Source organism: Pristis pectinata, chromosome 1 (genome assembly GCF_009764475.1).
Source record: "Pristis pectinata isolate sPriPec2 chromosome 1, sPriPec2.1.pri, whole genome shotgun sequence".
NCBI lineage: Eukaryota > Metazoa > Chordata > Chondrichthyes > Rhinopristiformes > Pristidae > Pristis > Pristis pectinata.
The window spans coordinates 44,102,272-44,127,619 of NC_067405.1; the positions used below are offsets into that span (position 1 = coordinate 44,102,272).

Consider the following 25,348-nt stretch of genomic DNA (forward strand, 5'->3'; position numbering starts at 1 on the left):
CCACGCTGTGCCTCGTGTGCGTCTCTCTGGCCCATGCCCATGCTGTGCCCCGTGTGCGTCTCCCCGGCCCATGCCCACGCTCTGCCCCGTGTGCGTCTCTCCGGCCCATGCCCACGCTCTGCCCCGTGTGTGTCTCTCCATCCCCCGGCCCATGCCCGCACTGTGCCCCGTGTGCATCTCCCCGGCCCATGCCCACGCTGTGCCCCGTGTGGGTCTCTCCGTCCCCCGGCCCATGCCCACACTGTGCCCTGCGTTGTTCGTGCAGGAAGGGTCTTCGGCCTGGCAGTCGGGTTTGGTCGTGGCTCCCTCAGCCACATCACTTTCCAATCATGTTCTGGATTCTGTCATCAATGTTAAGCCAGTAGTTGCTTGATTTTCGTTGTGGGGGGGGTTGTTTTTTTTAAATAATCAATAAAGAAACCACCATGTTGCCCCAGCATCATTAACCAAAAACCAAACAGTCCCAACTTGAAAAAAAAGTGCAACTAACAGAAAACAACCACCAAAGGGAAGGAAAGCAAAACTTAAAATAATGACATTATTAGCAGTGTTCACTTTTCCTTAAATTTGCCCATCAGTTGTGGAAGGCCTCAAGCGTATTCAATAAAAACAGAAAATGTTTTGATTTTCATACATTGCAAACATATTTATTCTCTTGGGCCACCTGCTGGCATGGACAAGACTTCAGAAGTGTTCAGAATAGGCACACCTATGAACTCGCCACAGGCCCACATGATCTAGGCCCTCCACTTTCCCAGGCTAAGCCAACCCTGCAACAAAATATTTTAAAGTTCGTTCCTCGTTCTTTCCTGATTCAGCAGCAAGAGCATAAACTCTATACAACGGTGTTTGGTGTACGGATACCTGTAACTCAAATGGCAGCCCAGGTAAACAAGGGGCTGGGATAGGGCCTGAGCCAGTGCTTCCTTGGCAGCCTCAAATGCTTGTTGTTGCTCTGTACCCCATTCAAAAGCTGCCTTTTTCCTAGTTATTGTATACAGAGGTCGTAGCAGAACAGTTAGGTGTGGAACGTGCTGCCTCCAGTAGCCCAATAGCCCCACAAACCTTTGTGTCCCTTGCTTATTGGTGGGGTTAGCCATTTCAGCTATCTTGTTGAGTACTTTATCCAGGATAACTCGATGTCCTGAGACCCACTGGATACCCAGAAACTGAATCGGCCTCTGTATTTTCTGTGGATTAACCATCCATCCTCTGTCCCTCATGTGGCTTACCAGCACATCCAGGGCTTTGGCTATCCCCCCTTCGGTGGATCCTCTTAGTAAGATGTCATCATCAGGCAAGAGAGTACATACATCGAGGTCCCGCACTATCAGTCCATGGCACAGTGTAGGACTATGTACATACTGTTATGGACTAGGTTACTATTGGTGAATGTCCCTTTAAGATAGAGCATAGTGGTGTGTGTGTGTGGGGGGGGGGGGGGGGGCGCGTGCTTACGTCAACGGAAGATAAAGGGCGTAATAACATTTTTGGAGCAGTCAGTCAGAGGAGAGAGAGAGGAGAGAGAGAGAGAAACACCAGCTTGCTAGTCTCTATCGATGGATCAGAAACAATGACTGTGCCTGTCACTACAATCCACATATGGATTTTTGGAGTAATCCGGTGGAGTCCACTTTGTCGTTAACCTGCAGAGGGAAACAGGTATTTGTGTGGACGGCCACATCTCGGATGCTTTTCGGGTTGAGGCAGATGCAGTGGAGTGGTCACTGCTGAGTAAATACTGAGGTGTCGTTTGGGTTCCAAAGAGGACCATTTGGATTTCATAATTACCCTCTATTTTCTCTCCACATCTATGTCTTGTCTTCAGTCAACAGTGGTTGTCGAAGAAGCCTTTGCTCATGCTTCACCTTACAGCTTACTGAACTGAACTTTAAGAACCATTCCTGGACTTGGAGTTTGGGAATTTGCCACACACACACTACGAGTTTAGTTTTGGGGTTAATGTTTAAAGTTTCACATTTTTACTTCTAACATTCTAACATTTTTACTTTTATTTTTCTTATTATCATAAGTAGCTATTAATAAAGTGGTTTAACACTGAATCATGACTCGGTGTGTTTCTTTTGTTGCTGGTTCGTAACAATACCCCTGAGGCAACCTGGTGAAGATATTTTGATAAGATAAGATCTTTATTAGTCACATGTACATCGAAACACACAGTGAAATACATCTTTTGCGTAGAGGGTTCTGGGGGCAGCCCGCAAGTGTCGCCACACTTCCAGCACCAACATAGCATGCTCACAACTTCCTAACCTGTACGTCTTTGGAATGTGAGAGGAAACCGGAGCACCAGGAGGAAACCCACGCTGACACGGGGAGAATGTACAAACTCCTGACAGACAGCGGCGGGAATTGAACCCAGGTCACTGGTGCTGGAATAGTGTTATGCTAACCGATACACTATACTGCCTGCCTTCCCATGTGAAGGCAAATTGATCCTGTGACTGTGGTGACAGGGGAATGGAAAAGAATGCATTGGCCAGATCTATTACAGCATACCATTTCTTGCCTCCCTGTGACATTCTTTCCACTAAAGTCACTATGTCCAGGACAGCAGCAGTTACTGGAGGGGTGTGTTTATTTAGCTGGCGATAATCAACTGTCATCCTCCAGCTGCTGTCTGATTTCCTCACTGACCAAACAGGACTGTTGTACTCTGAGTTTGCATGCCTGATTAGGCCTTGTTTTAATAACTCTGCTACGGTGTCCGAGTGTCCTCCCGGTATCCAATATTGCTTCACGCAGACCACGGCACTAGGTGGTGGTGTGGTAAGAGGCTCCCACTTTGCTAATCCCACTAAAACAGTTGCCTTTAAAATGCCAAATGTAAATTTTCCCAATTTAGTCTGCACATTCATCCCAACTATGTTTTCAGGCAACACAGCTTCCATCAGCAGTCGCTCCCCAATAGCCAGTCATACCGGTTTCCCCCCACATTCCAAAGATGTACAGGTTAGGAAGTTGTGGCATGCTATGTTGGCTCCAGAAGTGCAGCGACACTTGTGGGCTGCCCCAGAACACTCTACGCAAAAGATGCATTTCACTGTGTGTTTCGATGTACATGTGACTAATAAAGGTACCTTACCTTACCATTGTTTCCCATGCCCTTACTATAGATCCCCCTAACCCCTCTCTCTGCACCAGGGGCCCCTGGTGCCAGTCAGGGTTTCCACCTACAATTGAGTGTTCAGCACCCATGTCTAACAGAGTGTTAACCCTTTGCTTTTTCCCATCTTTCCACCATAAAATGATAGTCATATAAGGTCACGGGCCCCCCGGTGGAGAGACTTCATTATTCTGACTGCCCAAGGACCCTGACCACACCCCTATATGACAGGTTGGGGGGGGCTGGGCCACTCTGGATCGGTCCCTGTGCCCCTGTTGTCAGCCCATTTTTCCATCATTTTCTCCACCTCAGCCCCAGTCATAAATTGTCCCTCCACAGGAGTGGCACTGGGCTTGACTTTCTTACTGTCACAGTGATGCTTCCATGAGGCACACATGGTTCCCGTGGGAATACCATCAATCTTTGACTTTTCCACTCCTGCCTTCAGCAGGGACAGAGACATCTCTCTGCGGGTTAACCGGGGGTTACTGCCTGCATTATTTTTACTGCCTACCATACCTCCCTTTGACCGTAAAGCCCTGACTTTCACTTTCCCCTCATCAATCTGCCTCAGTCCCTACGTCTTTTCAAGTGCCCCCAAGGGCTGTCCCACTTGCGGTGCTAAGGGAGCCAACAGGACCCCTTTTAATAGTGGAGGTGCATATTGAACTAATCTGTTCACGTGACCCTGATTCAATATCTCATCATCCTGGCCACCCCACCCTAATCTACAGTAAATCCCTGTATGTGATCAGAGTGTCATGATTCCTTCGTCTATGGTGTGCCAAGGTGCTCCTTGTTGTCCCCAGTCCACCACAAGGGGATAAACCCTCAATACCGCGCGTCGGCCTCAGGCAAACAAGTCTGTAGGATCATCGTTCTCATTCCGCATCTGGTTATTAATGCTACTTTGTATAGAAAGAGGGAGCAAGTCATTAGTCTCCTCCATGGTCAGAGGCACCATGTCAGCATCTGTATCCCACAGCCACGTTAACCATGACACGAGACATTCCCTAGTCTTCCGCGGATATTTATCCCGCATGGCCCCCTCTTCCTCAGCCTTCCATGCCCTGGTCACTCACTCCTCTTGTGTCGTCTGCCTGCCTCCCGGGGTTGTAGTCTGGTGTCTATGGACCATTACTGGACGTGCCTGTACTATCAGCATCTCTTGTGTAGAGCCCCGCTCATTCTTTGGTGGGAGATCCTCAGGACCGTCACCATGCCAATTGTCGGGATCATACAATATATTGCCATCCCAGCTGTTGAGGTCCCAACCCTTGGCCATTAATGCCCTTAATCTGACGGGATCCAGATCCTGATCCATCAGCCTTGCCCAATCTTCCTGGGTTTCGGCTTTGTCGGCCCGTTCGTAGGCTGACTTAACTGATTCAGTTAAGGTGACATTTTGCTATTCTAGGGTTACCACTTTCCCACTGAGAGTGGCCACTTGTTGCTCTGCTCCCTGTCGCAAGTCATGCTCCGTTTTCAAGGTGTATATCAAGATCTAATAGGCTGCACCCTTACTCTCCTTCTGTTTGGGAATCCCTACCTTATTTAACAGAGTGGCTACTGTACACAGGACATCACCACGACTGCTTTCCATCTTGGCCCTCCAACACGTGGAAGAGCAACACGCAGACAATATGTTGGCCACTACTCCAAAACAATGGGTGTTGTCTGTCCACGCCGGTACCCTAAACCCAGTCCCACCTGCGGGTTCGTCCTGTTGTTTGCGAAACATTACACTGAATCCTGCAGACTACGCCAATTTTGTAACTAAATATTTTAAAATTTGTTCCTTGTTCTTTCCTGATTCAGCAGCAAGAGGTAATCACAAACAAAGGAGGCATTGTACACATGTTAAAGGTTATAGAAACTACTTTATTTGAGTTATATAAAGGAAAAAATACAGAAAGGAAGAAGAATACTTAAAACACAGAAGGGAGCAAAATAATACTTATCAACCAATCAATGAACTGATCTGTATAATACCAGAGGGAACCTCAGGTGTCCGACAGTCTTTCACGCAGTCTTCTTACTGTGTCTTAGCACTGGTCACGACCCAGCCTAAGGGAAGGTCCCAATTTGCACAAAGAAGGTGCCCACTCTTATACCCGTCAAAAACATAACTTTTACCCCAGTACTTTTCCATTCCTTAGTGATACCAGCCTGTACCTTCTTATCACTCACAACCTTCAGCCTAAACACCTAACTTAGAAACAGAGACAACAGGTCTGTAAAGAAGAAAACATCCTTCACTGGTATCTAATCTCAAGGATGTGCATCAGTGCTCCTGTAAGTTCTCAAAACATTCCCACATTCTGAGCTGACACCTTTGTGTCATACAACCACATTTTGTGTTACACTCTACTGCACATACTAAGGTGGAATCAGAAATGACTTTTGGCTAATTTAACTCTTTCCTTACAAACCCCCAAGCTAATATATGAATTTATGATTACTAATATTGTTTGCTTTCATTGGCATAGAACTATATAAAAATGACATAAAGAAAACATGACAAGCATTTTGATGGCTTCAGTCACAGGAAGCAATTGTGGACAACACAAGCTGGGAGAAGCAAGCAATCAAAAAAAAAATTCTATCCTGCTGTTATAAGACTATTGAACGGTCCCCTTGTACAATAAGATGGACTCTTGACCTCAAAATCTAGCTTGTCATGCCTTATTGTCTGCCTACACTGCACTTTCTCTGTAACATTTTATTCTGCATTCTGTTACTGCTTTTCCTTTGTACTAACTCGATATACTGTTGTGATGAAATGATCTTGTAAGCATGAGCTTACATGCTATAAAGGGCTACAAAACGAAGTCAGGCAGCATCACCAACAACAGTGCATCCCTTCCCAATGAACAATGCATTCCATGCATGTTCTGAACAGAAGGGGATTTGTATGTCACCACCCACCCCGACAGCCTCCAGTGTACATGAACCCAAAGTTACCGTTGAGGACATATGATTAGTCTTCCAGAGAGTGAACCCACGGAAAGCATCTGGCCCAGATGGTGTCCCTGGTCGTGTCCTCAGATCCTGCGCAGATCAGCTGGCAGGGTATTTGCAGATATTTTTAACCTCTCCGTTCTTCAATCTGAGGTTCCCACCTGCTTTAAGAAGACTGCTATCATCCCAGTACCTAAGAAAAACGAGTATGCCTTAATGACTACTGCCCGGTGGCTTTGACATCCGCCATCACGAAGTGCTTCGAGAAGCTGGTCATGGCACGCATCGACTCCAGTCTCCCAGAAAACTTTGACCCACTGCAATTCGCCTACTGCCGAAACAGGTCTACAGCAGACGCCATCTCCCTGGGCCTACACCCATCTCTGGAGCATCTGGACAATAAAGACACCTATGCTAGATTATTGTTTATTGACTATAGCTCTGCCTTCAATACCATAATTCCAAGCAAAGTCATTACCGAGACCTGGGACTCAGCACCTCCCTTTGCAACTGGATCCTTGACTTCTTGACCAACAGACTGTAATCAGTAAAGATAGGCAGCAACACATCCAGCGCGATTATTCTGAACACTTGTGCCCCACAAGGCTGCATCCTCAGTCCCTACTCTAATTCCCTATACACTCACGACTGCGTAGCCAGATTCTGCTCTAACTCCATCTACAAGTTTGCACATGCTACCACCATAGTGGCTGTATCTCAAATAACAATGAGTCAGAGTATAGGAAGGGGAGAGAGAGCTTAGTGGCATGGTGTCCTGATATCAACCTTTCCTTTAATGTCAAAAAACAAAAGAGCTGGTCATTGACTTCAGGAAGGGGGGAGTGGTGTGATGTGATATAGACAGCACATGCTCCTGTCCACATCAATGGTACTGAGGTCAAGAGGATTGAGAGCTTCAAGTTCCTAGGAGTGAACATCATCAATAGCCTGTCCTGGTCCAACTACGTAGATGCCATGGCCAAGAAAGCTCACCAGTGCCTCTACTTCCTCAGGAGGCTAAAGAAATTTGACATGTCCCCTCTGACACTCACCAACTTTTATCGATGCACTATAGAGAGCATCCCATCTGGATGCATCACAGCTTGGTATGGCAACTGCTCTGCCTGAGACCGCAAGAAACTACAGAAAGTCATGGACACAGCTCAGCACTTCATGGAAACCAGCCTCCCCTCCATGGATTCTGTCTATACTTCTCGCTGCCTTGGTGAAGCAGCCAGCATAATCAAAGACCCCACCCATCCCAGACATTTCCTCTTCTCCCCTTTCCCATCCAGCAGAAGATAAAAATGCCACCAGGCTCAAGGCCAGTTTCTATCCTACTGTTATAAGACTATTAAATGGTTCCCTAGTACAATAGTGATGTGATATTAATCAAAGGCCCCTTCTGTCCTCGCAGATGGATGCAAAAGATCACATGAGATTTTGAAGTGTGAAGTGATAAATTTTGGAAGATCAAATTTGAAGGCAGAATACAAGATTAATGGCAGGACTCTTAGCAGTGTGGAGGAACAGAGGGATCTTGGAGTCCACATCTATAGATCTCCCAAGGTTGCCGTGCAGGTCGATAGGGTTGTTAAGGAGGCATATGGTGTGTTGGCCTTCATTAGTCGGGGTATTGAGTTCAAGAGCCATGAGGCAATGTTGCAGCTCTATAAAAATCTGGTTAGACCACACTTGGAATATTGTGTTCAGTTCTGGTCACCTCATTATAGGAAGGATGTGGAAGCTTTAGAGAGGGTGCAGAGGAGACTCACCAGGCTGTTGCCTGGATTGGAGAGCATGTCTTATGAGGATAGGTTGAGCGAGCTAGGCCTCTTCTCTTTGGAGAGAAGGAGGATGAGAGGTGACTTGATAGAGGTATACAAGATGATAAGAGGCAAAGATTGAGTGGACAGTCAGAGATTTTTTCCCAGGGCGAAAATGGCTAACATGAGGGGGCATAATTTTAGGTGATTGGAGGTAAGGTGATAAGTTTTTTACACAGAGAGTGGTGGGTGCGTGGAACGCACTGCTGGCAGAGGTTGTGGAGGCAGATACATTAGGGGCATTTAAGACACTCTTAGATAGACACATGAATGATAGTAAATTGGAGGGCTATGTGGAAGGGAAGGGTTAGATAGATCTCAGAGCAGGATAAAATGTCGGTGCAACATCGTGGGCCTGTACATAATGTTCTATGATAAGATGGATTCTTGCCCTCACAAACTATTTCATTATCACTTTGCAAGTTATTGTCTACCTGCACTGCACTTTCTCTGCAGCTCTGACACTTTACTCTGCATTTTGTATTGTTTTACCTTGTACTACCTCAATGCACTGTGTAATGAATTGATCTGTATGAACGGTATGCAAGACAAGTTTTTCACTGTACCTCGGTACAAGTGACAATAATAAACCGATTCCAATCTGCATGGATGGCATGCAAAACAAAGTCTTTCATTGTACCTCGGTACATGTGACAATAATAAACCAATTTAGCATCCTCCATCAGACAGTGACTTTCTTCAAGGAGAATCACACTGCTCTCAAAGCTGAAAACAAAAAGAGAAGGAAGGAAAGGAGAAGAACACCCTACCATGCTTGCAGTTCACCAGTAGGAAAATATCTGTAAATAGTTCAGGCAGGCTTCCAGGATAGGACTCCTGAGTCATTGCTGGGCCCATAACTAAATCTGTTTAGAATTGTCCTTGATTCAAAGAATTGCTGACAGTCATAGCCTCAGATCATCCCACAGTGCTTTAGAGTCACTTAAGTACTTTTAATGTGTGGTCACAGTGCAGGGTAGGAAATCTGGTAGATAAGTTGTGTATAGTAAGCTCCCACAAACATTAACATCATTATAACTCATAATGTGTGTTTTGGTGATGTTGACTGAGGGATAAATCACCTCAAAATCTCATGTGATCTTTTGCATCCATCTGAGAGGACAGAAGGGGCCTTTGTTTAATATGCAAAAGGCAACACCTCCAATCATGCGGCCATCCTTTGGTGTACAGAAGTGATAGCCTAAGTTTTAATGCTCAAGTGTCAGGTATGGATTTGACAGAGCAGAAGGTGTTAACAGCTGAGTCATGGCTGACAAATTAAACAACCCAGGTGTTACACTCTGTAATTCCTCATTGACATTTATCCTCCACATCAGTTTTTTTTTAAATCTTGTGATTCCTTTTAACCACCTATCCAACCTGGACTTAAATATTAACAGGGACCTAAAATTTCCCTATGTGCACAGGGATACACATCACACCCACAAGTATAGTGACACAGATCACATGTCACAGCTCTAATACATATATATGTACATTTAAACATAAATTTATAAAGTACAAAAAGGAGCAGGGAGGCAAAATGAACATGCAAATCTAAATACATATAGAAATAGCAACATTCAGAGATTCACAATATTTGTCACACTGTTCATTCACATAAATTGAATCTGCAATTCATGGCAGGGCAAAATCGACCTACACCTGCGTGTTAAGCAGCTATTAGTAATCAGATATGTCGCCTGAGTTTATAATTGAATTATTTTAATCTTATTCAAAAGATTGAGGAAGCAGCTATTCTACTTGGCAACATATCAGTATTAAATATTTGGAAAGTTACAAACTTCAATTTGGTCACTGTCTTTATAACTGATCTAGTTTTATTATTTATTTGTGCGCTTCCTCCACAATTCTCCAGACCTTTATATTTATTGCAGGTTTTCTCTTCAATTTGCAGCAGTCCTATAACTAGCTTTTCTGTTTACTCTGTCCCCTTGCACCTTTTCTACTTCCTACATTTCTAGCCTTCTTGAATTTTCTCACACTAGATGTCCCTAGTTTTTGAAATAATGTGCTTAACACTCCCATTTTGAAGATTGTAATGTGGTTTTCAAAATTGGACATACAGTTTGGTATTCTGAGAAGTATGTGCTTGTTTCTAAAATATGCTATATATCACATTTTCATTTCAACATTATTCCCCAGGGATAAAGAAATATATAATTTTACATACAACACGCAAGTGTCATGTCTTAGCTAATGCATTTCTTCAACTTGGGTAAATCCTACCAGAACTCCATATAGTAGAGTAGTTAAAACCAATTCAGTTCCTTAAGTAGCTTTTAAACACACTGCTCCTCACCAGTCCCTAGTTACCAGTGTGCGCACACGCATGCACACACACACATTCTGATCAATAATTTTTGCTTGTGAATTTTCACTTCATCAGGGATAAAGAAAAATTTCATCATCCATCCAATTGTGCGCACTACAGAATTATGGATCACAAATCTTAACAGAGGTCAATGAATTGCAAAAAAAATTATTTCACTTCAGTAATTTGTAAAGTATTTGAAAATGCTAATTGAGATCCATTTTCAATATTTTATGTGAAATCCAGCATGAAAGTGCATGATTTTTTCCCTATACATTTTCAAAAATTCAAATTATTTTCAAGCCAAACACCTACTTTCCATGCCAAAATATTTTAATGTTCATGCCAAGTGGGTTTACCTCTGCAGTGCATTGAACCCAATCTAAGCTGATAAGAGTGTAGATCTGAGTAAAATTAATTTTTATCAGTCATGATCCATGCAATCAGCGTGGGCTTAGATTTTCACAAATTGGAGCAGTTTGACAATTTTGGATAGCTGAGAAGAACTAGGAAAGGAAAATGGAACATGAAGAATGTCGTGTATAATACTGAAAAGAAAAGCTGCAAGGTAATTTGATAAAAGACTATAAAATTAAAAAAAGGAGTCAATAGGGTAGATCTGAAAAAATGATTCCATGCAAAGTAATTCAAAAAAGCGGCCATGTTATGAGATAGTAATAAATCCAAGAGAAAGTTCAGGAGAAGCAATTCACTGGTGAAAGCCTGGAACTAGTTAACCACAAGGTGTAATTGAGCCAAATAAGATAAATGTATTTATGTGGAAGCTAGATCTATTGATGAAGGGCAAGAGAATGGAAGAATACATTGATAGGGTGACATGAATAAGACATTAGGAATATAAACTACAGTGTAGACCTGTGAATCAAATGATGTAAATACTATATAATGTGCATACCATATTCACAGCAATGTAAGAAGTTGCAGAGAGTAGTGGACTTTGCTCAATGTATCACAAGCACATCCCTCCCTACCATTAGTAGTATCTACAGGAGGCACTGCCTCAAGAAGGCAATATCCATCATAAAAGATCCCCACCATCCTGGCCATGCCATCTTGTCTCAGCCACCGTTGGGCAGGAGGTACAGAAGCTTGAAGTCCCACACCACCAGATTCAAGAACTTCCCTTCAACCATTCGGTTCTTGAACCAACTGGCAAAATCCTAATCACTACAGCTTAGCAACACTATGACCACTTTGATCACTTTGCACTAAAATGGACTTTTTTTTGTTCTAATTATGTTCTTTCTTGGAAAAATTGTGTTTATGTTTAATTTATTTTTCTTGTGAATGCTGTTTATATGATACTATGTGCCTGTGATGCTGCTGCAAGTAAGTTTTACATTGCACCTGTGCATATGACAATAAACTCTACTTTGCACTTTGACAATATGATGCATACATCTGAGGTTGTGATGAAGTTACTTCACTGGCCAGGATAGAGAAAGGTTTGCTCAACCTTCTGCTGGGTTATTCCTTTGTATGTGCCAAGAATATAAACAAGATACCTTACAATTCTCAAAACCAATTGTCACAGAGGTTAGATCAAGTAATAACACTGGGGCTAATATTTTTGGCTTGCTAATGTTAGTGAACAAGTAAACATGCTTTTAAAGTGTTTGATGCACTGTTGGAAAATTTTAAACTGTTTTAACCTGAATTATTTTAACTATCAAATTTTAGATTGTTTTCACTGCACAAATTGTCTTTATTGAATGACATAAGCAAAGTGTGATAGAAAAGTAAAATGTTGCAGATGTTGTAAACCTGAAATAAAACCAAAAATAATGTTCGCAATACCCAGCAGGTCAGGCATCTGGGGGCTGGGAAACAGAATTAACACTTCCGATTGATGATCTTATGTTCCACCCCAGGTCATCAGCTTAAAATGTTAACCCTGTATCTTTCTCCTCAAACACTACCTGACCTGCTGTGTTAGTCTGGCATTTTCTGCTTTTAATTACCCAGTGTGAGAATTACTTTCAGATAATGAAGTATTATATGCCTTCAAAAGTTCTCACATTAGTCTTTAAAATATGTTAATGAAATTACTTTTTTACATTAAATACTGAGCAATTAAGCATCAGTGTACTTTAGAGGAAAACAGGAATAGTGTAGAGAAAGCGGAATAGATTGGTGAAAATGGATAGGGAAAAGAAAGGGGGAGGTAAGGAAGAATAATTGGAGGATCTGGAAGAGAGAAAAGGCAATTGAAGGGCAGAATATGGGAAGGGAATCCGAAGGTTCTGGAAGAAAAAGAGGAGCAAGGTTAAGAGAGTTAATGGGGAAAGGTCACCGAAGTACAGAATTGAAAGAATAAAAGAAGAGGGGAAGGATTGGGATGGGAATGTGGGAATGGGTGTTGATAAGCTTTAGAACATCACCTTGGCTGACAGGAGTGGGTTGCAGGGAAATCTACTGGGGGATAGAAAAGCTGAAAGACAGGGTAGTTTAGTCCTGATAATATTCAATACTGTTTAAGGATTATTCCTCCTCCATTGCTCAGTGTTCCCCTGTGGTGAATAAGCATATGAGTTACCACACCTCAATCCTCCGCTACTGAAAAGGCTTCCAACAAAAGAGTGCTTGAAAGGGAACATTTTAAGGTGCTCATAAAAATGTGGTTTGGCTGGTGTTAATTTTCTTTTTAATGTAGCCTTCTTAGGTTCATTGAGAAGAGTTGAATGGAAAGAGACCTACTTCATTAGAGTCAATAATCTGGATATCGTAAATAAACAAGTGTCATGAGGAACTAGAATACTAATAGAACAACTTTTATGATCAGATTCATTTAAATCCATATAATTTATCTTCAAATAATGTAAAATAAAAGCCATGCTGTATTTGTCTGCTCCAGCAGGTTGGCTTAAACAAGGTAACAAGGATCAAACTTTCGGGGCTCTGCAAAACCATTGCAGGCTTCTTTTTTACAAATGTTACCTTTCCAGCCTTCCTGTTTTAAAAGCCTCTGTGCCTCTGTCACCATTTCAAGCATTGCTTTATCAGCCTTTGTTCAAGTCAATGAAACCAAAGTGAGTGAGGTGTTTTCCAAGTGTTACCAATGTGTAACAAATTTCTAATCAAGTCAGAGATTCCTTTTAATCTCTGAGTATGTAGTGGCCTAGGAATTCTCATGTATTCTAAGTGGGTGTATGAAATGTTTGTAGCAGCAGCATGCCAATAACTACTATGGGCCCACTGCTCCAAACCTCGGGTGCTATAGAAAGGGCATTGCACATTTTTGCGAGCATCAGGTCAGTGATTAGGCAAGTTGCTGGAGGTAAGCACAAATTAAGCAAGGTTGGGGCCAGAAGGTGTGTGGATTTGGTGTTGATGATGAGGTCATCTTGAGAGGGTGGTGATCAAATTAATGGTTGTGGAGGTTGGGATACAGATCCAGTAAATGCAACTAAGAGGCCAGGAGGGTGGGACAATGAAGAACAGTTAAATGGCCAAGTGTTTGGGAATGTCTGTATTTCGGGGAATTGGTGATATCCGCCAATCAGTGCATGGAATCAAGTCAGGAAGGAGATCAACACCTCGGAAAGGAGTTGAAGCATTGGGGCGTGGCTAAATGCTGCTGGTGTGAGTGGGGAGATTAAAGCCAAGTATGAGCTTACTTTCACGGGGTCCCAATCTACTACTGTATTGAGAAGATGTAATTATCCTGGAAGTGACCAATGATGTTTGCCTTTAGGACTGCAACATTCCAAAAGGATCATAGGATGGGTAATGATGTAACCTGATATGCATTTGATACAATTTCCATGCAGATCTCCAGTTGAATCTCAGGACTAAAGCAGAATGACTCAGAAATGGTAGTTACCACTTTTCACTCTGTGGGGTAAGTACATTTTTAACCACATAGTATTAAAATATACAGTGCTGCAGGAATTTTTATAAACATAATATTGAAAGTAACTCTTAGTACTGAAGTGGCCAAAACAAAATCATAAAAAGTTTTCTCTGAATGCTTATTTAAGAAGGTTTTAACAATCCTAAGGAAAGTTTGATACTAATTTCATTCTTTTAAGTTAAAAAATGAATATGATAGAAAAGGAAACATTCTGTTTTGGACTTATCCATCAATTTTCAGCCACTTTTAGTGGTTTCTCTGCTGTTATTAGCACAAAGCAATACCAGAAAATAATCTATGTATGTCAAAATCATGGATTTTTATTATACCTATAGAGTATTATGTTTCCTACTATGTTTCTGCCATATGCTATGCTTCTGATGATAACAAGTATTAAAATAAAGTGAATTCTATGATGTCTACTAGGAAGCAGCAGATTTAAAGAACATGCGCTGTATTTGTTGCATCGGCATTTTTTCACATAGAAATTTTCAGACCTTCTTCATTGATGAAATGTGTTCGAGAGAGGATATTCCACAATCTGGTATCCAAGCAGAAGGCAGAGCTCAAAGAAGCCACATTTTCAGGAACCTACAGGCACAGTGCCCATAATTACCTGTGACCACCACCCTACACTAAGAGTACTAAATCATACAATCACCCAATCTGATTTCCTAAGTTGCCACTGAGTATTATTCAATCATTTTTATAGTGAGTTTCAAACATTATTTCACATCATAATTTTCTTTAAAAACATAGGTGCTGGAGTAGGCCACATGGCCCTTCAAACCTGTGCTGCCATTCAATATGAAGGCCATATTTTGTTTTATCAACTCCAGACTCTTATTCTATCACAATTTCCCTTGATTTCACTTTAGTGCTCAAATTTGTGAATTATGATTATTTCTTAGGATTATACAAGTCATGACATCACTACCAGTAACATATTCTCTAAATCATCCACTTGCCCATATCATTTTGGGTTGTAAACAGAACATTACTTATGCTTGTATATCATATACACTTACACAGCCATGTGAACGCATGGCACCGGGCAAATTCCCTATTATTTCCCAAGTACCTTTCTCGGGATCATATTTTTCAATACTCTGCAGATAACTTCCCTTGGAATATGAGTATCCACCTGTAAGATAAATGCAGCCATTCATCACCAATGCACCACATTCCATTCGTCTTTCATTCATTTGGGCTATCTGTTTCCATTCGTTCTTTTCTGTGTCGTAACAATCAGTGATAGTCGTCTGGCCACCAACAAGATATATCTTGTTATATAAACCCACAGAGCACAGCCCATACTCTAGAAAAGAAAAATAGCACAACTAAATTATAAACATTCTTACAATAAACACTGCGTATGTTTACTATTTCAAGTTGTCATTTTCCTGACTCAGATCCTAAAATTAAGACATCTAGCATTCAAATCTGCTGTTATTAGACAGACAAAAACATGTTAACAATACCAACTTATGTTCATTTTGATTTTATTTTCTCAACAATAAACTTAGTAAACAGAAATTTGAGGTAAACCTTGCATTTCAGGAATATTCAAGAAATGTCTATAATTACTGGTACACCACTGTGTAACTGGCTCTGCCTTCCAGTAATACCTGACCATGGATTTACTTCATGCAAAGTTGCTTTCCAATGTAATTTAAGGATAGTGTTTTGTTCAGGGCTACTTTTAAAACAGAGGACAAAGGATACAGATCACAGGAACCCTATTTTCAAAGAATGAAATTCCCTGTGCATGCAGAAGAAGCAATTTCAAAGCACATAGGGAAAATGATGGGAGAGTGGGAGAACACATCTGTAGCACATTACAGGAATTTTTTATGCTATGAGGCAATCATAATTACTTATTCCTGAACTCTCCCCCCTCCCCAGAATACTCCTTATACCATAAATCCAACTATATAATTTTCTTCTTTATAATTCCTCCTTAACGTTTCTCACCCTTGTGTTTCTGCTGTCAGTCGATCTAGAGCCTTGACTTCCTGTGAAACTGAATATTTTCCCTTTCCTATTGTTCCTGTTGAAGGACTAAAGTCATTGCCTGTTATCTAACCTCTCTGGATTATTTCTAATGCTTGTACTTAGGACATTGCCATTTGCAGCATGTTTTGCCACAATTTGTCCACACAGTTTTGAGCTGACATTGGTAAATCCAGGCTTAGTGTAACTTTGCTCATGGGATCCCTAGAAGTCTTGATTTGCTCCACAGTGCAACACAGTACCCCCTCAAGGCACCCAGCTCCATCTGTTTGATTCAACCCACTCAGTCACGCAATAAACAACATAAATTCTGTAGACATAAAACTCTTTCCAAAATCTTATATAGTCATCCACAGAAACAAGAACATCACACAAGATGCTGGAGGAACTCAGCAGCTCTAGCAGCATCTATGGAAGGAAATGAACAGTCGATGTTTCAGGTCGAGACCCTTCATTTGGACTGAAAGATAGAGGGGAGATAGCAGTATAAAAAGGTGGAGGGAAGGGGTGGAGCAGGAGCTAACAAGTGATAGGCAAATCCAGATGAGGAGATGTGATAGGTAGATGGAGGAGGGGAGAGTGGAAATAGTGACAGAAGCTGGGAGGTGATAGATGGAGGCGACAAAGGGCTGAAGATGATGGGATCTGATAGGGGAGGGAGGTGGAGCATGGAATCAAGAGAGAAGTGGGGTGGGCAGGTGGGAGAAGTGGGAGGAGTGTGTGAGTGATGGGCAAATTGAGTGGGTGGAGGAGGGGAAAGAAACAGTGATGGGGCTAGGATGAGTGTAGGAAGAACTGGGTAGATCAGGAGGAGAGAAAAGTGTCAGAGGGGGAGCAGTTTAACGGAAGTTGGAGAATTCATTGTTTATGCTGTTGGTTGTAGACTACCCAGGCAGAATACAAGGTGCTTTTCCTCTAGTTTGCGTTTAGCCTCACCCTGGTAGTGGAGGAGGCTGAGGACAGACAGGTTGGTGTGGAAATGGGGAGGGGAACTAAAATGGCTAGCAACTGGGAGCTCCAGGCGGCCATGGCAGACAGAGCGCAGGTGCTTGGCAAAGCGGTCGCCTGGTTTGCACCTGGTCTCACCAATGTAGAGGAGGCTGCATCGGAGCACCGTATGCAATAGATTAGGCTGGAGGATTTGCATGTGAATGTCTGCCTCACCTGGAAGGGTTGTTTAGGGTCCTGGTTGGTAGTGAGGGAGGAGGTGGAGGGACAGGTGTTACACCTCCTACAGTTACAGGGAAAAAGTGCTTGGACGGGGGAGGGATGGGTGGGGTGCAAACCACGCTCTGGATAAATCCATCTTCATTTTCTCATCCAGCCAATGTGTAGATGGTAGGCCAGTCTGACAGTTCTATATTGCTGCCCCCCTTGCATCCAAGACAAATGGAGACTGCTTTCTCATCAGCAGCTACTTTCTTAAGGGACCTGCACTGCTATGCAGTTTGCCCTTTCCTAAACAGTGCTTACCCTGCGTCATCTTGAATGGGGACTCTGAGTAGCAAGGCTTCCTGCCTTTTATCCTTACATGATTGACAGCCTTCCCACTTTTGGCACTGACATGACCCATTGGTTTCCTACCAAATACACATGTAACATCTGCATTACTTTGCTGTGAAGAAGATCACAATTTCTTTACTATTTCTGTTACTAATTACATCGTAATTTTCTGTATCTCCATACTATAGCCTATTCTGCAAGCTCCTTTGAATGTTTGGTCCAGTGTGTCAAACAATTTGCCTGAATTTTCTCATTTACCAACTCGAAAACTAAACAATCCCACAGCACATGAACAAAACAGAGCTGAAAATTGCAACTTAATGTCCATGTGTTTAGTCTGACCACATTTTTTCCAAGCATTTCCACTGGTCCCTGTTTGCCCAGGGCCAAAATTGTAACTCAGGGAAAATTGTTTAATGCGCTGGACCAAGCCCAATACATCCACTGCCTGCCATCACTACTTCTTCACCTAGAGAATCTGTTCCCAATTGAATCACATTCAATTACTGCCCTGTTCTTTTCTTAAACAGCAGCATCCCAAACACTTTGACAATGTCCAGAGGCTCTTTTGTGTTGCTTTTCACGAAGGCCAGGTAAACAAGGATAGAACTACCAATTAAACACCCTTTATTGAAAATAATCAATGCTCAACTAACAGCTGTGTCTGGTATAACAATGTATCCAGCTCATATTACATGGTCCTTAGAGGTGCACTCTCATGCATTTATACTACAGTGCCATTTGTGCTTAGCTGATCTCAAAATTCTTATCAATTCTTATTGTTAAATTGCAAGATCAATGATTTTAATTTATTAGAAATGCTGTAAAATACCTGGGTGTGGAGTGATGGTGACTATTGTCCACTCATTGAGATCTGATCTGTAGCTCTGAATTTTATCATAAGTTGAACTTCCTCGGTAACCATAGTGTCCTCCGGTTACATAGACAACTTCCTGGACGACACAAGCCGTTGCATTTCCAACCCCTACCCATCAGATTTCTATTAGTAACAGTGTGATAATAAAATAAAAAATTCGCTGAGGAAATAGTAATTCAAATTGCTTTTAGATAAATATATGCTGAATTTTAAATTATACTCTAATAGAACATAGAAAACTACAGCACAGTACAGGCCCTTCGGCCCACAATGTTGTGCCAATATTTTATCCTGCTCTAAGATCTATCTAACCCTTCCTTCCCACATAACCCCCTATTTTTCTATCATTCATGTGTCTATCTAGGAGTCTTTTAAATGTCCCTTATGTATCTGCCCCCACAACCTCTGCCGGCAGTGCATTCCATGCACCCACCACTCTCTGTGTAAAAAAAACTTACCCTGACATCCCCCTTATACCTTCCTCCAATCATCTTAAAATTATGTCCCCTCGTGTTAGCCATTGTCTCACTGGGAAAAAGTCTCTGACTGTCCACTCGATCTATGCCTCTTATCATGTGTCTTTAAACTAGTAAATTAGTATGAAAATACAAAGTAACATAAATTGAAATATTATCCCTTCTACTGTTTACTTAAATTAATACCATAATCGCAACAGCATTCTTAAAAGTAAATATGCTCCAATTCTTACATTGTATTTAGTTCAATAGCACATAAAGTCAGTCCAGATTTTAATCCTACTAGATTGGTTTGGTAAACAGAGGCTATCATGTCAAACTCTTGCTTAATTTTAATCTTAAACAGTTGAGGGTTAAATCGGTTTGATCTGACATTGGTTACATACCTTTCAGCATGTTTGCAATCAGAATCCACTTCTTTTTCAAAGGATCATAAAACTCTGCATCTTGTATTGGAGCACCGGCTCGGTATCCACCCATCACATAGACACAGCCATGCACTACCACTGAACAGTGATAATAACGAGCATTTAACATTGGGCTCCCTTCTGCCCAATTATCCATTTCTGAATTATAAATCCACATGGTGTCCAGGGCCTCCAGGTTATCAGAACTATAACCACCTGTTACATAAATGTTTGGTCCCAAAGCAGAAACACTGTAACTTTCTCTCGTGTGATCAGGCATCTGTGAACCCTGTGTCCATAAATCAATTGATGGATTCCAAATGTGAACCTCTGAAAGTGGATGCCAATAATAACCACCAATTATATACATATTGCACGTTGACTTCTTGCAAGGCAATGGATTCATAGTGTAATTTGCTGTTAGAACATGACATTTTAAAGAGTGCATCTTAACATCACTGGTGAGAAGGGACTGCCCATTCACCTCAAGTGCTGTTTTGAGGTACAGATCATCCAAATCAACTTGGACATATCTTAACAATTCCACCAAACATTCAATTCTATTTTCCAAGTCATATGCAATCCACCTGACAATGGCTTCAAGAAGTATATCTACCTTCCACACATTGAGGTTTTTTCTGGACAGAATGAAAAGGAGTTTGTCCTTGCTGATTTCTAAATATTCATCCTGTCTTGAAATTTCTTCAAAGTTAGAGAGAATCATCCTTCGAGATTCTTTCTCTAAATCAGTACAAAGATGGCTTTCTGCAAAAGAATGCATTCCTATACAATTGCCAAAATCTAGATGTCTGGCCAGGAAGTTTTCACATGCCATTTTAACTGTTGTAAACTGTAAGAGATCTGCAGTCTCTAACAAAGTTTGGACGTTGTTTTCTGTTATTAGCACTTCTGATGTGTATACATACTTTATAAGAGCATCCAAGATACTGTAATCAATGTTTGGAAGTTTAATAATCCTGGTAGCTTTTTCCTGCATATCTGCAGTGAACATTGCTTTGAAATAAGTGCTGCAAGCTGCCAGAGCAACTTTATGGCAGTGAAATAATTGCCCTGAGAAACACTCCAAAGTGATGTCGGTGAATAATTCATTTTGATAAAATTTGTTAAAAGCATTAAGGAATTCTGCAGAAAGATTTGTATCTTTGAATTCATAGGTATATGAATAATGTTCTTTCCCAGCCATATCTGTAAAATAATTAAATTATTGTCATTCTCACTTACATTTTGTTACAATATAGTTTCTATTGAACAGGTTTATCAGTTATATTTAATTTGGAGATGCAAATTCATCAGTAAAGCCATTAAATGACAATACTCAGCAATGACATGCCAACTAATTCTCAGTTTGAACCATTGCCTCAGACTATGTTACAACCTTAATTAAGGCATATATACAAGTTGAACACCAGAGGGAAGATGGGAGTAGTTGTCTTCAACCAGTGTAGCAAGAAGGAACCTGAATTATGGTAGTGTTTGGTGTGTCAGGAATGGGGTGAACATGGGGTATTCAATGAAAAATGCCTAAATCCATGGAATTTAACAAGGGTAATGTCTATGATGGTCGGAGGTCAACCATAATGCTCCTGAAATATCATATTCAGAACTCACCCAGATTTAATTAATTACTTTCTTTCCATGATAAACTAAGAAGATTTTATAATATTCAGGTCCATTTACAAATCGTGCATTAACGCCAGCCTGCAACAGAGAATAGTCAGAATTGGGTTGGTAAGTGTAGGTAACATTTCCACCACGTGGTATAAAAAATTAAGGAAGTAAACTGTGTATTAATGGAAAGATTATTTAATTTGAGGAGAGGGGTGAACTTGCTTAAAGATTAAATAGCCAGTTAAAACAGCAAGCACTGGAATTTTAAATGTATGGCAAATACACTTTTATTCAAAACAAAAAGTTTGGAAAGACTATGTCCTTTGTTTTGTGCCATGAAGTCATACAGCATGGAAACAGGCCCTTCAACCCGCCAAGTCTATGCTAATCATCAAGCACCCATTTATACTCTAATCCTACCCTAACCCATCTTATTCCCCCACATTCTCATCGACTCACCCCAGATTCCACAACTCAATGACACTCAAGTGATGATTTACAGCAGTCGATTAACCTACCAACATTGAAGAAATGAAGCAGAGAAAGTGGTCATTCATTGCTGGCGAATACTGAAGATATCTTAAAAGAGCATCTAAGAGGAAAAGGGAGGATATAGCCATCAGTGTTGGTGTCTCCTCTATAGGATTATGCACATAGAAGCAGCACAAGAAAAAAATTATTGATCTTACCAATTTAGACCAAGGGAATATGGGGAGAATAAAATGGGATCAGTCTAAGATTAGTGTGTGGATATGTGATGGTCAGTGTGGACCATTGAGGCCGACAGACCTGTTTCCATGCTGTGTGACTCCATAACTCTTTGACTCATGTGGGAGAACATACAATGTTTTTTATTTGAGGCTTGCCAGCTTTCATGGTGTCCAGACTGGGTGCCTGAGTAGCAAATCAGGATAAGTGGTTCTTGTCTCTAACAGGGGCTTAGGAATAATCAGTGTTACATAACTCAAAATTCACTCTGGGTGAAGTGAAATCTGACAATGACCATTTCCAGATTATTTTTCATCACTCCAGAAATTTCACTGGCACTTCTGGTGTTCAAACATTCATGCTTGTATACTTGAAGCAATTTCAGGTCAGGATGCACTAAGCCATGCCATTTTTCATCCAATGCTCCTTTTGTGTTAACCCAAGGGTAACTGCTTTCAGGCCAATTGTGTTTTTATTGTATACTGTTAGATTGCAATTAACATAAAGGAAATCCCATTTATTCTTTTCTCCACTGTATTTCATACCTCACTCCACAATGTACCAATGCTAATCTTTCAATCTACTAACACCACATCCAACATTGGCCTATACCCTGCCCTTAACCAACTGATTGCATTGGAGAGAGAAAGATGACAGAAGTGCACCTTTTATACAGGCTAAGATTCCTTAATATGCTGGAAAATCATTGTCTCAGAAGGCTCAGGTTCTCTCATCAGGTGGCTGATGCATCTCTGCATACTCCTTAGACAAGACCTGTTGCCTGCTGGACTGAGTGAACATCCTCTGCCCATGGATGTTGAAGTGACCACGACCCACAGCTACCGTGCTACAGTATGATTTCAGGGCTCTGCTGGTTTTTCCAGACTGTTGCGCAGAAATGTATGAAGCATTGTGCAAATTCCTATGCATTGATGTGTACGTTAACTTAGTCAAAGATGACAGCAGCTAGAATTGATGGTGCTAGGATTTGGTAATCTTCTTGCAGTCCAATGTTTTTCTCCATACTTTCAAAGTGGGAGACACCACAGTCAAACCCAATGATCTATCTCACCAACCCCTCAAAATGTATCTGGGCTGGCACATGGAAGGTGTGCACCATTTGACACAACAAGCAGGCTCTTCTGAAGACTGATCATTGTTCTGCTGCTGCCTGTCTTGTTCAATGACTGAAGACACTGTGGGAGATGAAAGACGTGTATTAAAATTTGATTGTTTTTAAGATTTTTATTTTGCAGATGATCACTTGACATCCATGCTAGAGATGTGTATACAAATTGTCTGGATGAAATCAAATTTTAACATCAGATATCTGTGAATTCCCCTTCTGTATGAAGAGATTAGTGAGTAAAAGTGATGTAATTTAATGGGATCAGTGGAAGAAAAACATTTATTGGTGGTGATTATGACAAAGTAGCACAGTATTACATAAAGGTGACTGAATCTCAGTGATGGACATACATTTGGATAAGTCAGGAAGTACACATAGCAAGAGAGGAAGGGTGAACCTGCAAGATGAGTGATTGTGAGAAGTGATGTGCTGGATTTCAGCTAAGAGAGCAGAGAGAGAGTTTGGAGTAATATCACATCAAGATGTAGGTGAAGTTTTCCTGATTCATTGAAATCATTAAATTTGTAGCATTGAATTCAGGAACAGGGAACCAGATGCTTGCTGCTGTCTTTTGTGGTCACATCCAGACAAGTATATGAAAGGCAGCCTCTCTATGTACCTTTCCTGCCATCAGCTTGACAACCAGTGAGGCATCAATAAATCTGAGAGCAACGTCCGTACATCTGCAGTCCAATTGCCTCTCCTCATTGGCAATAGTGTTTAAGTACGTTCCCTGATGTTTTGGTTTCCCATTCACTGGTCAGCATTTCTAATGGAGAGAAGTTGAAATATATTTATTGAATTCAACTCTCACCACAGGGGTCAGAGAATTTAAATTCAGTTAATTAAATAAATCTGGAATGAGAAACAAGTTTCAGTAAATGACCATGAAAAAGGATTCTTTAAAAAAAAACATCAGTACATTCATGTCCTTCAGAGAAAGAAAGCTGCTGTCTTTACCCAGTCTGGTTAATATATGTAACTCCAGACCCACAACAAGGTGATTGATCTTTAACTGCTTTCTGCAAGGGCGTATCAAACCACTATAAGACTGCTGTGTATGGTATGATAGATATTTAACGGACCCCCAACGTAAATCTTGGTGTTCAAGTTAGAGATGACAAAGGTATTCAATTCCTTGTTGAGACAGCAAATACTTTCTCACTAATTGTTGGGCGATGTCCCAAAAATTTGAAGAGTTGCCCTGAAGGTAAATCCAGCAAAAGTCTATTACATCGTGCAGATACCTTTCAGCCAATAATCCAAACTCCTCCTTCACCATTTCTGGCAGGACAGACCACAAGAGGTGGCAGGTATGTGAGATAATGACAGGAAGGAGTGGCCTGATATTTGTGACCCATAATATTGACTCTGGATCCCATTAAGTCTCATGGCATCAGATCAAATATGGACGAGGAAAGTTCCTGCTGAAGAATTATCAGCACCACTTCAATTTGAATACCAGCTGGAAGAATCAAAGGGTAGCACAAGCATAGATTATGCTCTGTGTGGAGGATTCAATGGCCATTACACAAAAATAGTCCAGTGGTGCAACTACATACCTAGTTCTAAAAGGCATGGTCTGCAGCAGGTGATGAACAAAGAACACAAAGAATAAGCCATTCTCAACAAAGATACTGGGCATGGGGGGCAGGAGAAGGAGGAGGGCATGGAATCTGCTTAAAGTCAAATCAAATGCAAAGGAAGTTGGTGGTGCTTGTTGGAGATCAATTATACCAGTCCATGATAATATATAAATATTCCTCAGGGCTTCACATCCCAACCACCTTCAATTACTTCATTAATGACTTTTCTTCCATTCTGTCAGAAGTATGATGTTCGCTGAAGTTTGAGCAATGGTCAATTTCTCGATATTAACACAATTTCTAGGTTGAAGGTGCCAGACCACACTTAGGCTTAGGTTGTAAATAATATTCACACAACACAAGAGTCAGGTGATGGTTATGTCCAGCAAGGGAGAGTTTAATACCTTCCCTTAACATTTAATGGCATTACCATTGTGAACATTATAGAGAAGCTTGGTGGAATATTCTGGAGAAACAATGCTTTTACCTTCCATAGATCAGCCAAGGCTTTGATAATTTCTTCACCTGAGTACTCTGCTGTCATTCAGTCCCAAGTCTTCACATCCCACATGACAACTTGTAGGTAAACACTACCACATAAGTTGTAAACAATGCTCTAAGATCCACATCACCTTTGTGGATGCCAATATTTTCAAATATTGCTCCTGTTCCGAGAAGGGCTTTGATCATGAGTACAATATAGATCATGGTTGATCATGAATTTCTGTTTAATGAAGATAATAGCCACCCATTAAGAAGTAGGCTTATCAATGAAACTTTTCAGTTCATTTACACTCAAATTTGAATCTGAAAGTTTATAGTGTTAAATATGATTGGAGCATTAAGGTTCAAAATATGGATGTATTTAGAGTCATTGAGTTATATACATGGATCCAG

The 25,348-nt window shown here is 41.2% G+C and overlaps 1 protein-coding gene across 1 annotated transcript; it reads right to left on the bottom strand.

The window, feature by feature from the left end:
- Positions 1-15,124: 15,124 nt before the first annotated feature.
- Positions 15,125-20,603, bottom strand: klhl23 (kelch-like family member 23). Its single transcript, XM_052029355.1, has 3 exons — positions 19,379-20,603; positions 18,472-18,624; positions 15,125-15,441 (listed from the first exon to the last, which is right to left on the bottom strand). The coding sequence occupies exons 1-3, from the start codon at positions 20,601-20,603 to the stop codon at positions 15,125-15,127; spliced, it is 1,695 nt and encodes a 564-aa protein (XP_051885315.1).
- Positions 20,604-25,348: the final 4,745 nt, after the last annotated feature.

Coding starts and splice junctions, on each gene's coding strand:
- klhl23 (XM_052029355.1), bottom strand. CDS start 20,603: ATGGCTGGGAAAGAACATTATTCATATACCTATGAATTCAAAGATACA. Junction 18,625..19,378: donor GATTGCAAACATGCTGAAAG/GTATGTAACCAA, acceptor TCTGATGGGTAG/GGGTTGGAAATGCAACGGCT. Junction 15,442..18,471: donor CACCATCACTCCACACCCAG/GTATTTTACAGC, acceptor TTTCTTTTCTAG/AGTATGGGCTGTGCTCTGTG.